Source organism: Bradysia coprophila (assembly GCF_014529535.1).
Source record: "Bradysia coprophila strain Holo2 chromosome IV unlocalized genomic scaffold, BU_Bcop_v1 contig_5, whole genome shotgun sequence".
Taxonomy (NCBI): Eukaryota; Metazoa; Arthropoda; class Insecta; order Diptera; family Sciaridae; genus Bradysia; species Bradysia coprophila.
This window is the reverse complement of record NW_023503374.1, coordinates 9,125,823-9,140,719: the sequence shown is the minus strand read 5'-3', so window position 1 is coordinate 9,140,719 and position 14,897 is coordinate 9,125,823. Positions and strand designations below refer to the sequence as shown.

The window sequence follows — 14,897 nt, the reverse complement described above, 5'->3', positions numbered from 1 at the left end:
TGATGTCATGAAGCTTTTTTTCTTGTGAGCCAACTTCACTTTTGAGACAATTGCTTCACATGAAACGAAGCTGCTGAGAATGAATTACTACGAAAATATGTAACTAGAATAAATTGCATAAAAGTTCTCCAAAAATACATTCGCTGACCCCAAAAAGAACTAATCCGTTGACCAAAGAATATCAAACTTTCTAATCAAAAATATTTTAATTAAAATTTATCGCTGATTGAAAGCGATAGATTTGATGTTTAAACAAAAATAAAAAAACAATTCGCTGACAAAAGAATAATTTTGTCAATACAGAATACATACATCCGTATTGTTGCACTACATGATGCCTAAAACCGATATTTCTTAACAACAACGACAGAACATATTGAGCCTAAAAAATATTTCTTGTTCCATTGTAAAGTGTGTAGTCAGTGTAGTCATTATATCTATATACTCAATTAAAATCAAAAAGATATGCGATTTCACAACATATCTTTTAAATATCCATAAAACTAAATGAAATAACATAAAAACCTCACAAAAACCAGTAGTAGTCATTATCAAAACAATAATCATTGAGATCGTATCTTTGATGTATCGCATTTAAATCTTCTAATTTGATTCTTTGTTCAATTATAAATCTTATAATCCTAGCCTTGAGAGTGGCATCGAGAAACGAATCTGAAAAATGTAAATGTTGAATTTGAAAGGTTTTATATATATGCCATGTGCTTGCATGGACGTACAGTACATGTGGATGTGTATAAATTGTATATAAATATGTCGGCTGCATAAAATATATTATTGAATTTAATAAATGCAATTTGAATAATAGCAATAAAAATATCTTATTTAAAATGGTTATATGGAGCATAATATACCAGTTGTGTTATTTATCTGTCTTCTCCTTCGACTATAGTAAGTAATATTAATGCATTTCTAGCGATAAATGCAAAATGATCACTTAAAAAATGCATTTGATCTAAGTAGTAACATTGCAGTCTTTGATAATGTCGCAGAACTCGGAGACTTATTCGATTTTAGATTTCAGTTTCATATAGAATCGCATTTCATGTAAGTGTGACAGACATAGAAACAGCGACACAATTGTTATTAATTTGTTACAGTCAGAGGCAGTGAAATTTTAGCATGAATTTGCTTGAGTTGCTTTTCAGCTGATCCAGTGGATCAACAAATACAATCAAAGCTGTTTATATTCGTTTATACGGTTGAAACTGCCACATGCACGCTCGTGGTAGTGGTAAAACCTTAAAAAGACGTTTACAGAGTTTTGATTGTTTGTGTTGATCAGCTGAAAAGCAGCTGAAGCAAATTCAAATTTCACTGCCTCTAACTGTAATCTAGGAAAGAAGTTGGAAATTTCATTTTGTTGGTGTTGTGTAGGTTGTGTAGAAGGTAAAAAGTGCCACAAATCGCACCCAGTAAAATGAGATTTCCAACGTTTTCCACGAGTTTAAGACATAATTTTTCAAAACATCAGAAGTTTCAGCTGACGCGAGAAAATGACTAATTTCGCACCTATGTTTGAAAATAGATTTTTCACAAAACAGGCGAAAAAATAGTCATTCCCACCCTCAGCTGAATTTTCGGGTACATATTGTAATGAACTGGTGAAAAAGTGGAAAATTTAATTTTTCTCTTGTGGCTCTCGATATGCTCTGGCCGCAGAGAACACTATCAAAACACTATCTTCTTTGAAAAGTACAGCTCAAGATTTTAGAGATTTTCGAAGGGGTTTTGATTAATAAAACCTCGAATTGTGTGGCATAACCGAAAATGACACATTCTGACGTGACTATAAAAGATCAACTAGAAAACTGTTCCATGTTCCATAGAAAATGCTTTTAGCTCTGGTGAATGTTCTCTTATTAATTTAATTGTTATGTTAAATCTAATGAAGTACAAGATTCGATAGTTATAAGATTTTGATTGCCGTCAGTATATAAGGTACATGAACATGATATCTTTGTCATAGTCGAAAAACTGACTTTTAGATCCATCTAATATTTTCTTGCAGTCGCATGAATTTTTTCGGATTTTCTTGAAATTTTTCTGGAAGAAGTATCACAAGGAAACGCGAGTAAAATTGTTCTTGAGTGATCCTTGTCAATTTTGTGTACAGTCACGATGTCTTTATCAGTTGCAATTCAATGTTGTACCTTTAGGATTTGAATTTTTATCGAGTAAAATCCAGTGATTTATGCAAGAGGTTGCTTTAGTCATCTAGGCTGCCATTACATCTAAAAAATTCAGTTCATTGTCATAAATACATGAAAATCTACAGTGGATATTTTTACTGAATCGTTCAAAAATTGAGTCAACTGTCTTCTTAGTCTGTAATTATTAGAATATTGATACGAAAAGTTCAGGTTGACCAAGTGTTGTAATTGTAGCAGATCAATTGTAGATTTCCCTTTTATGCTATTCTAATGAGCCAATAGTTACCAAATGATTCCACCTTCACATTTAGGTTTTGAACAAATTATTTTAAAGGAATGTCTTATCGCAGAACGTATGGTTGACATACCATTCCACGGACCGTTTGACAAATTACTTATCCGTACGTTTACTTATTTATAAGGTTTTTTTTTCTCATTTCGAAGGTTATTTCTTTCGCTCTTTTAAATCAATTAAAAACTGAAATGGAAAACTTGTAACAGATGTTTGCGTAAAATCCACAAAGATTGATATACGTTTGAACATGAAACGTTGACGCTAAAACCTTACTGATTTCAATTCTTTTTTATTTATTTCAGATTCAGTTGCAGACTCTGACGCTTCACCAATCCACCTGCCTAAATCGAATGTATTTCAATTTCAAAAATAGTAAGTAAATTGTTGATTTATATCTATCACAACTTGTGTGTTGGTTTTGAGCGGCATGAACGGTTTTTTGTTGTTGTTTGGAGCAACTTTATGTCCAACAACAATGTTGATATATATTTGGAGTATTAGTGGTAATAATAATGAAAGGTGTTCAACAGTGATTGAGGTACACTTTACACACGTTTCGATTAAATATTTAAAATTCATAGTCACATCATAACCAGCCAGCGTTATACCATATAATGACATTGAATTTTCATTGTAAATTGATTGATAGATTATAGTCGATATTGATAGATAGAAAAGATATGCTTGAGGTTATTACCGCATTAAGGATTTGTAATCGAATCTACGTATACATAACCATTACAATAGCTAATTCTATTATGAGCGTAACTCAAATAATTGTTTTACTTTTTATAAAGAAATCTTTTTTCATTTAAATATTTTTATTGTTGCCCGGGCATTGTAAATGTTTCCTAGACATGTCTTAATTGAACAAACGCTACTTATAAATAATAATAAATCGTTTGTTCGTATGTGCGCGGTGTGTAAACATATGAATTGAATATTGAATTAATTTCGTGTGAAAAATATTTTTGAAATCATAAAGTGCACTCACGTTAACCATATTGTTAGACAACGATGGAATAAGCCACCATGTCGAACTAAAGTAGACCGAATTCATCTCAGTTTGTTTCCGGGTTTTTTTGCTGATGTTTTTACTGGAATCGGAAGTACATTTTTGAGATACTCATTATATGGCTAGTTGTTAATTGACTACCCACCGACACAAATGCTTCTGAGATGTTAGGCCAATGTCGATATAAGATCGCATTGTAAAGAAGTGGATATAGGGTCTTGAAACATCAATTTCAATTTTGATTGAAATTGGTCTTGACTTTCAGATTTATTTTTCACCGTGAAGCCACATTTTTTGCCAAATTAATAGGTCATCTTCCCTACCACATTTTTCTTCATTTGATCATTGGACCATCATCATGAAGGCATGAAAAGTGGGTTTAAAGAATGTGACCAAAGATAAGTCTTACCATTCAATGTTCACAAAGATTGACATTGACGAGATTCAGTAATTTACAAAAAAAAAATAAAAAATGAAGTACAACCGCAATCGATGCGTACATTTTCCTTAAATTTTAATCAATTTTAATTGTATACCTTTCGGGATACGCCGTTGAGATTATCACAGACAATGTTAAGCTAGATGTTTTATTCTTTTAATTGGTTTCCACCTCCAATGAATGTAACAGAAATCTTATTCGATGTTGAACTCTCGATTCCACCACTTCTTCATCTAGAACATCAACATAGTAAACTAAGTTAATGACGATCTTTTTCCAACTAGTTCTACACATAAAAGTCGTCCTACCACAATTTAAGTTTTCTTCTCCCTGCAAAGCAAAAAACAACGCAATCTAGAACAAGATAAGCAAGGTTCGTTTAATTCGAGAATAGCCTGGAATAAAATACGTTAGACATATCGTACATCCATATTAAGAATCACATAGTCTGTAATACAGACTCGCTGTTTTAAACTCTTACACCACAAATATTAGGTGAAGGAAATTTCTTTAAGTTCAACTCTTTACGATAAAATGTTCTCAACTCAAATAAAATTTTTATTTTTATTGATTCTTGAATTTTCTTCGTTTATCATCAGAACTGCCATTTTTGTTCCATGTAAACGACACAATTATTTTACTTTTTTTCTCACTCTTCGTTACTTTCAATTCGCACGAGGCTTTAAAGCAATTTATTTGCGATATTAACGAGAATTTTACAGCCATTTAAAATCAATGTTCAAATCTCTTTTATTACCGTCAATAAAATTGCTCGAAAGAGGTGACGATACCGATATTTCGAACTTACAAAGTAGATGAATTGATCTTAGTTAATCGAAATTTCACTAAAATACTGAAAGATGAACTGAAGAGATGTACATACAATGAAAATTATTAAGGGAAAAAAAATCTGTAATGTGACTCAGTAATGTGCAGTAGAAGGGCTGACATTTAGGGCTTAGCAAAATGTCAGGATTCGGCACATTTCAAGTGAATGCGTTTTAATTAAAAATCCTAAACTAAAAACAAATTTTCTTTTCTTCAGCAGCTTGATACGAAAGCAGCGCCTGAAAGACGCTTCACCTCTAGCAGCTAAAATCCGCAACAATAACAACAACAGCATCAACAGGAACAACAACCCAAATAACATTTCTAGTATTCAAACCAACAGTACAGCAATAGTGGACAAATTTGAGGAGCCAGTAACTACACTAATTACACCAAAACCCACTAGAGTATTAATGCAAAACTACTACACCAACAACGATGTGATTCAGTCCAGTCCGAAGCATTCGGCTATCGATGCTACGAAAACAAAATTACGAGGCAACCATTCTATTCCCGAAATTCTTACTGCACAGGATATCAGTAAAAGTCTTCGGAAAGTACATCGATGCGATGCCAGCGGTTGCAACAAAGTTTATACGAAAAGTTCACATCTTAAAGCTCATCAACGTACGCACACAGGTCAGTAATTGTGATTAGTGATGACATTGTTCTAAGGCAAATGACCAGGGCCTATTTTTTAGAAACATGTTTCCAAAAGTTTCTCAAAAGTTTCTAAAGTTTCTAAAATTTCGCAAGAAAACTTTTGAGAAACTTTTCGAAACATGTTTCCAAAAAATAGTCCCTGCAAGTGACCGTAATTGATTTGTCTGCGAGCTTTGAAATTATGTTCGCACTAGTGCGTAAAAGTATCATTTGAACAAAAGATGATCCTATTGTCATACATAAAATTTTGCGCATATGATGTCAACCATATCTCGCCTCGAGCTGACAATTTTCAAATATTTTCCAGATCGGAAACTTTACAAATGACCTTCGTATTTGTCTTATATGTCAAGCCAAAAGTAGATATTGTGATATTCCTCGTTCGTTCGTTTCATCTTTTACATCGAAAACGATTGACGACAAGATATACAGTAATTTCTGGCCAAGGTTTCTTATTTCGCAAAATATATATTAAAACAAATGAAATAAAGTGCTCCTTTCCCACTATGGTATCCTTTTTTTTGAAGGATCGCCGATGGAAAATCTTTTACTTCATTGGTTTTAGTATAAATTTGGCAATATGTAAAATAACACTTGTCTTTAATCGCCTATTTGTGATGAAGTTGTCGAAAACAGATGAGTATACTCAAAGGAGTATAACTTCGCTATCACGACTTAGGTAGCTGGAGTGCCTCACTTTGAATGGATAAGTGTGAACCTGCCATTTTTGATCTTTATGAGTTTTTCATTAGAAGAGATGTCTAAGAGTCATTTAGAAATTTCTGGAAAATTGACTAGCACACGTATATCATCCTATTGCACAAAAGCCGATTATTCAGATATTGAATACAGTCTTTCGCGTATCCGTGTTTCCATAAAGACACATCTTCCGCAATATAATTTATTGCATTTATTTTAACGAAGAAAAATTACGACAAAGCGCATTTTAACTGTGTACAATGGTACATAATAAGTAGCTTAATGGCGTATAGTGTTTGTGTTGTTAACATATAATTGCAGTTTCATGTACGCATTGCTGCTCTAATTAATTTTTATTACACATTTAATTGTTCCCCAGGTGAAAAGCCGTACATCTGCACCTGGGAAGGTTGTGTATGGCGTTTTGCTAGAAGCGACGAATTAACGCGTCATTTTCGAAAACATACAGGTATACAAAAATCCAACACGTTACACTCATTAACAACTTTATATCAAAATCCTATTGGTTTTTGCATTCATTTATCTTTCAAGCTTTGAAATAATAATAAAAAAAAACATTTCATTTCTCTTTTACAGGTCTGAAACCGTTCCGTTGTAAACTGTGCACACGTACATTTAGTCGATCCGATCATTTGTCGTTGCATATGAAACGACATTAGAAAATTAATTTTATATTGAGATTATTATTGCAAATTTTCATTCGGTTAATTTTGTAAAATGCATATGGGCTATTATAACGTATATCGATAGTTACAGTAAATTGACGATGTGTTGTTAGAGACAAAGAGAGATACAAAAAATAGTAAATGTGAAAAACAAGTATTTTAAATGTAATTCAGTAGAACATATTTTCAGTTTTTTTTTAAATTTTTATTTTTAATTTATGCCAGTTGAGATATTGGGCCAGTCTTTTTTAAACAGAATTCTTTAACGTGTTAAGTTTATTTGAATTTTATTTGTAATTTTTCTTTTCGTTTTTTTTAATACATTATTATACCAACCAACCAACCTACATTTTATTTGGTTTTATTTTATACTCACATTTTATACATATAATAACTAGATGTATACAACAACCACATTAGATTTTATATTTTTAAGATTTTATTTCGTTTAGAGTTTTTACTCTAATAATTAAAATATTTATTTATACAATTTTTCGCATTAGAAAAACGGAATTAAGGCTATCATTTCGATTGAATAGTAAGAAATCTGTATGGATGGATACAAAAAAAAACATTTTAGTAAAGAGAAGAAAGAAACCAGTTTTTTTTTTCGTTCACTTTGTCGTTATACAGTAAAATAATATATTGACTAGCGCCACACACAATCGTGATTCGACCTTTTGCGATTAAATAGATTTGAGTTGTTAATTAATTGTTGACATTTTATAGAATTTATCGATGTTGAGTTTTGGAACACAAATGATACGAAGAAAAAAGTTGGAGGAATTTTTTTTCCTCGGTTTTTGTTCTCTCTCCTAATTTGATGAAGGTAAACATGATGATGGTAGTTCAAAGTTAGAAATAAAATTATGTATGGGGTCAACGTGTCGGATTGGTTCAGTATTATGAAAGAAATATTTTTGTTGATAAATCTGTAGAGGAAATCAAGACAAATAAAAAGATTTTTTTCTTGGTTTTTTATTGATTGATATTTTTAAGATGTCAATACATCGCTCAAACCTATATATAATATTTTTACCCATCGAAATCACGATTCTCTGTGTATACATCATATTCTCTGTGTGTATAATAAGAGAAAATGTTAAATCTATTTGTCTAGTTAATTGTTTGGACCAATCGAGCACCTACAATCTACTTTTTAAAAAAAATTCAAAATTTCCGAATATTTCGCCATGAGTCACTCATTTCTGAATAGTTTTGTGTACGAAAAGTATAATTCAGTTTTGGTAAGATGAAGCAATGACGACATGCAAGATGACTATTAAAAAAAAAATGAACACCGATAGTGATTCGAAATGGCCTGTTAGCAAACTTTGGCTAAAACTTATCTTCGCGTTCATTTTAAGGTGTACAAATCTCTACAAATCTCGTGCTGAAAACGATGTGGAGCGAAAAAAAAACTGCAGAAGGAAAACTTATGATGTCATCCATTTCATCTGTTATCAGCAACAACTACAAAATAAATAAATAATGAGTTCTCTAGCATCGCATTATATGGAAATTTGAATGTTAAAACAAATGAAGTGAAAGATTTTGTTTCAGTCAGTGTACTCGATCCAATCAAGTAATAGATTAGTTATAACTGCTCTATAGATAATGATTTCCGTATGTGTAAAGCTATTAATACTTTCCGAAGTAAGAATGACGTATTGTATTCCTTGCCAATGACCGATCAACTTTTCCACTCTTTTTAGCGATCTCTAAATGATTCGGATTGATTGAAATTTGCAACGTATCAGCTATTAGAAATTATCAAAATCTTTTACTTCATTTGTTTAAAACATGAGTTCCTGTACTACGTGGAAACACACGACAAGAGCTCAACGCTCAATGTTGTTGCCATTGTCGATAACAAATGGTCAGCCGTTTCTGAAAGATACTAACGATGTATGGAATGTCTCAACTTACAGAAACGGATATTATCTGTTATCGACAGGAACGACAACACGATCACGGTTAATGTGTTCTGCTACAGTAAAATGAATGTTAAAACAAATTTTAGGGCAATTTAGGCCAAGTTAAAGATGGTAGAGTTATTGTTCAAGTTCATACCATTTAGCGTTTCTGAAAAGTTATAAGATCTTGTTCATTGGTATTTAATGTGTTTAACCTCAATCTTTTTTTGAAAAACGATTTTTTTAATAACGAGAAAGAAGTTTGTAGTCTTCATTCCGACAATTAGTGACTCTTCGTTTATAAGAGTAGATTATGCAACTAGGGGATTTTTTTCCTGACTAGGTGAAGAGCCGAAAGCAAGTGCTACAATCACACTATTTAGAAAAACGTTGTCGAGTTGCAAATGTATAGCATATTCGCATACTTTACATGCTTGCGGACGTTACTAGTTTTTTTCACGTGCGGGAGCTAAACGAGATTTAATTCCCGCAAGCATGTAATAGTATATTACTTCCGAGGTTCCAAGTTGTGTATTTGATAAGTGGGGTGTTACAGCCCGACCCGAAGGGGAGGGCTGTATTCCCCACTTGTCAAATACACAACTTGGAACCTCGTAAGTACAATGCTTTACGTGATTAGGCAATGTAAATGAAAATAAAACATGCCGTAACACGTAAAATTACTAAATTTCTCGATTGAACAAAAACATGACGAAAATGAAGAACAATCAAGTAAACGATGTGCATTATTATAATAAGTTTTTAGGTAATATAACGTGTTGAAAGAATTATTTGTCCGAAAAGTTATTGAGAACTAGTTAGTAATACGGTCAGTCCCAGAAAAAATCCAATTTTTTTTATGAATAAAAGTCTCTAGTTCATTGCTGTTAAAGCTAGAGTATTGTGAATTGATGACCAGTAAGGAAAACGCTTTCCTATTTGTAGCACGTAAAACATAGTACGTAATTGCTTGTATAAATTAGTGCATAAGTGTATGATAATTACACTAACGTTCGGCTCGTTCAAATAATTTCACATTTTGATTGAACAAGAAATTTCAAGCAGATATGTACCTGTTAACTATATTTTTAATAAAAAATCAGACATTTGTGACATGTTCAGGGCATTAAAACTGTTTAACAATAAAAACTTTCCAAAATAACTGAAGCCTAATTTTGATACATCTGAGATCAACATCAGCGAAATATGACGTTACAATCGTCCCACCGTGACGGCATTTTCGTGCCTTCTATTTTGTGTTGATCTATTTTGTGTTGTCATTAGAGCCATCAAATTGTAATGCTCGTGTGCGTTGAAAATTGAGCCCAGGTGGCACTATCTTCAGTAGACATAAGATGCTTCCCTAGACTATTGAAAATAGTGCGTTTTTTATTTCGAAACCGCTTTGTTCCATGTTCATAATTATAGTGATAAGATACCTGGATATGGATATTGGATGTACTATTTGCTAAGATAATTAGGTTACATTTACTATTTTATTTAAATAAATGAAACGTAAAGATTTAATTACCAAGCTCTTTTATTCATTTTCTACAACGTATCTATCAATCAGCATTAGGATTAAGTTGGTATGATAACTATTACTGCAGCTTTCTAACACTTTAGCAACGGACTAAAAAACCATCAATGTGACCAAAGCACCAAAGCTTTGATGTGACCAAAATAAAACCATCTCCAACGCTACAACCGAAAGTACAATGAACCAAATTTTCAACATCCTTAGCATGGTTCCTCATTTTTTTAAATTTTCTGATATTCAAATCGTAACAGAGAAAGTTTCAACAAACAAAGCTTCTTGATACTCTTCCGTGTTTATTGTATCACTTTAAGTGAATAAATTCAATGAAATATGCTATTTCTATTTCGACCACAGGTCTTGGCCCAGTCACTAGACAGCAATAAGTTTATACAGTTTTACTAGTGGTAAGGTAAAATTATCAAGGCAGAGAACAAATTTCAATTTTCAATGGAAAGGTTAAATATTAAAACAGTTTCTAAAGTATCCATACAAAACAACCTTTTAAGCCAGAAAATTTACTCCAAAAATCACTCGAAAGTTTTTTTTTCAATTGCTATCGTCAGATAAATTTTACACTCAACTTTTCATATACTTTCGATAAATTTGTTAAGCTACTCAACAATAGGTGGGGCTGTTTGGTCAAACGTTAAAAAGCTGTACGATCACAGTGCTTTTTAAAAGTTTTAAAAGAAGGTTGTACACTATGATGTACACAACTTTGGCTCTACCGAGTTATGAAAAATGTGTCTTTGAAACAAAGAAGGTAACAATGAGATCTGTAGATCTGTTTTAACATGTCGTATTTACATAGAGAAACGAATGTATCAAAGTGAAGTTTTTACTACTATGTAAAAAAAAATAGTGAATACCGAAACGGATAGTCATCTGAAATAGACATAGACGACTGTAATAAACGATGAGCTCGGGTTGTATGATAAATATATTAAACTGATAGAATTTGTACACTAGCAGATACCTTCAACAAATGAAGTAAATGATGATTATTCGTTTCCAAAAGGATAAAAGTTCTCAATTTAGTTGGTTTTTTAATAACTTTCTACAAGAAATTCATAAATCACAAAAGTAATTCTAAGTCCTGCAATTTATTTCGCATCGTTTATGAATGCAGTCTCACATAATTAAATGTTAATGAGATAAGCTTTGTGGTAACATGCATCAACCGAACTTTTATCATCAAATCTTTATGTGTGGGTTGAATTGTAGCATCAGATAAATAAATCAAAAATAATTTTTTATAAACAACATTGTCCACACGGTAAAACTTACATTATGCAAACAGATCTCGCATAGATGCGCTCGTATAAACATTTTATTGATGCATGCCACTCTGGTGATTATTGGTCTTGTTCGTTGAAAAATTTATGTCGAGCTTCCGTTGTTTAATTTCGTTTTTAATGCTTTCTTGTTCGACATTAAATATTATTTGATATGGAGATATGTCGTAATTTATGGTGTAATGGAAAGTAATTCTCTTTTTCGCAGTGTATTTTCAGACGAACATAATTTTGCACATTTGAGAACACGAAAATAAAGTTACGATTAAAATAGGAAGTCGTTTGGAAATCGGATCATAAAAAGTTTTTTAATAGTTTCCCCTAAAAAGAAGGATGAAGTTAAGAAAATGCTGGCGATAGAAAACATATACACTTGAAATTTCGAAATCGATACACCTGAAAAAATGAAGGAATTATCAAGGCTGTATACTTTGGGCAGGTCACGCAGATGCAGATACGCGGGTTACACACCACTTTTCATACAAACAATTCACCACGACATACAAATTCAATTTTGGTGAATTTGTTTGTATGGAAAAGGTGTGTTCCCGCGTATCTAATAAAATGGCGATCTGCGTGACCTCCCCAAAGTATACAGCCTTGGGAATTATCACATCACATTTCATTTTGAACAGATTTTAAATAATTTTTAAACACCCACAATTTGATTGAATGGTTTTCTTGGGTTTTGTCCCGATAAAGTGATTGTTGTGTGCGACAAAAATTTCGAATGGGAAAAATGTATAGTACATTACTGCTATAAGGCTGTATATAAGAGACGTGTATGTATACGAGCGATTGCGCGAGTATTAGTACGAGTCTCTTATATACAGCCTTATATCAGTGAGGTATTTTATCGCAGTAGGCAAACATCTCTTTATTGCCTATCCACCCGGAATATTGTTGTTACACGTACATTTCCCGCCCGCGGAAAGCGGTCGTTACATATGGGAACTTTTTCATTACATCACAAGTGAAGGAATATTCATATGAAAATTCATTACATATCAGGAGATTTTCATTACATACCAGCAGATTTTCATTACTTATCAGTAAGAATGTATCACATGAAATATTCTTTAACACTGAAATCGAAACAATACTCGCGACTTTATTTTAGTTTTGATATCACAAACTTTGTCGCTTGAATTAAGTGCACACCAATCTAAGCAAATTCATCAAAAACTTTCGAAAAAAATGAAATAAAAAACACAAAAATAGAAGTGGCGGCACAGCCCTGCTACTAGCATGAACATATAAAATATTCGGAGGTTGATGAAATCACAGTAGGCATTGCGTTTCCTTTGTATGGATAGATAGATGACTTCGATATGTGAGTTAAAACATACAACACAAACAATCGTAAGCGGTAGCTCTTATCACTAAAGCTTCCGAATTTGACACTTGTCAAATCAGTGTTCATGCTAGTAGCAGTGCTGTGGTGACGGCCATTTTGTCTATAGCCATAATTTCATCTTCGACGAACACCAATGGCTGCACAATTTTTTTTTTGCATTTTTCACTTATTTTCAAAAACAGTGAACACTTTTACTTATATTATCATATATTCACTTCACTTCACAGCAAAATTTATTGTAACACCACCAAAATCGACAATTATTACGCAAAATATGAATCTAGCACTTCACAAAAACAAAACAGTCGAAGTAGTTTGTCAACATGTCACCAAAACAGTAGTGTTGCCAGTGATGCTTTCGGGATTAATATAATGAAGAAGTGTGGGCCGATATCATCAGCAGACTAGATTCGTTTTTAAACGTTTCAATGCAACAACATATATTTTTGTTGGTTTTGTTGTATCGGTAGTTTTTATGTTTAGTATTAGTCTGGTAGTGAATGAAATAGCGCGACATAAATGTTGTGAAATTGTGCATTAATTTAGAATAATCTTTTGATATTCAAGAGTCTGCCAGTTGTCTACTGAAACCGTTTTCCAGGAACACTTTTGGTTTTGAACTCTCAGGTCCTTGGGTGGGAAAATGTACTCGTAACAACAATATTCCGGGTGGGTGGATAGACAATAAAACAACATACATTGGATGTTGCTTGGTAGTTCATTACACTCGGAATCAATTTTGTGAACTCGCGAACTCACTCGTGTGGTTTTAAGCAACTCGCTTTGGAAACGGTTATTTTGACAAGTGTAGAGTTTGCATATCCGAGCCGAAGGCGAACATGCCGTAACACGTAAAAAACTTTATACAATAAAACAGCTGTCAGAACCTGTGAGTCTACGAATATCACATCCTACATAAAACATAAATGTGATAACTCCTAATTTTTTGTAATTTATAATTTTTGTAACCATTTATGTGAAGCGTCCTAAATGTGGTCCGATGAAAAGTTTTCCACGAGTCATGTGTTCAAAGAAAATTGCAAATTTTCTTTTTCTGAAGGCCAGGTTATGCGTCCTGACATATGTGCGATATATCGGACCATAACCTGGCCTTAAAAAAGGCCAGGTTATGCGTCCTGACATATGTGCGATATATCGGACCATAACCTGGTCTTAAAAAAGGCCAGGTTATGCGTCCTGACATATGTGCGATATATCGGACCATAACCTGGTCTTAATAGTCTCATTGAAGTAGACTACCTAGAAGAATTATGACCCGAAATTCATTAATAGTCTTATTCATGTGTCGGGCCGTAAACGGGGGATTTGCAGATATTTTTTCGCCGAGACTCACAAAATTGATATTTTCATGTTTCGGGGCCGAAAATGGGGGCAATTTTCGATTTTTTTTTCTCGGTTGGAAAGGTGAGGCTTGACGTAATCTGTTAAATTTATTATGCAAACAAACTTCCTAAATGAGACAACAGCAAGCAAGTAACCACCTCGAACCTAGTTTTTTCGCATGCAAATATTCCCTTGATGCTAATTCAAGATGTTCGCTATTTTTTAGCTAATTTTGTTAAATTTAAGAGACAGCAACTTCTACAAGACTTCTGTTGGCCTGCACCCCAATAGTTACTCAGTTCGGTGGACTATGTTTATTACCGAGTCAGATTATCCGATCGTTTACCATATTTACATTCATAACTCCCGACTGGTACGATATGTACATATTTTCAGGTGGGAACGTCTGGGTGTACACAAAATTCATCCGTTATCTGCACTCTCTCTGATTTGAAAACTATCGGAAACTATAATTAGAGAATAACATTCTAGAAATTCAACACCAAAGATTTACTTACAAAGATCTTCCACAGATCAACTATAAGCTGCGTTAACTAAACCGTCTCCTATATCTCTGAGAAATAGGCATAAATTTTTATGACGTAACGATATTTTTCATTTTTGAATGTCATTATCAGTTGTCTAATTA

General features: G+C 32.8%; 1 protein-coding gene across 2 annotated transcripts in view; it reads left to right on the top strand.

Moving 5' to 3' along the window:
- Window positions 1–7,043, top strand: part of LOC119072082 (Krueppel-like factor 6) — a 36,282-nt gene extending 29,239 nt beyond the window's left edge. Inside the window, exons 4-7 of one of the 2 annotated variants that reach the window (XM_037177239.1) lie at window positions 2,769–2,838; window positions 4,969–5,387; window positions 6,490–6,579; window positions 6,708–7,043. In XM_037177239.1, the coding sequence (XP_037033134.1) occupies window positions 2,769–2,838; window positions 4,969–5,387; window positions 6,490–6,579; window positions 6,708–6,790 (662 nt within the window). In that variant the 3' untranslated portion in view covers window positions 6,791–7,043. Of the gene's footprint in view, window positions 1–2,768; window positions 2,839–4,965; window positions 5,388–6,489; window positions 6,580–6,707 lie in introns of both variants that reach the window. The other variant, XM_037177238.1, reaches the window with a different exon arrangement.
- The last annotated feature ends 7,854 nt before the right edge of the window (window positions 7,044–14,897 follow it).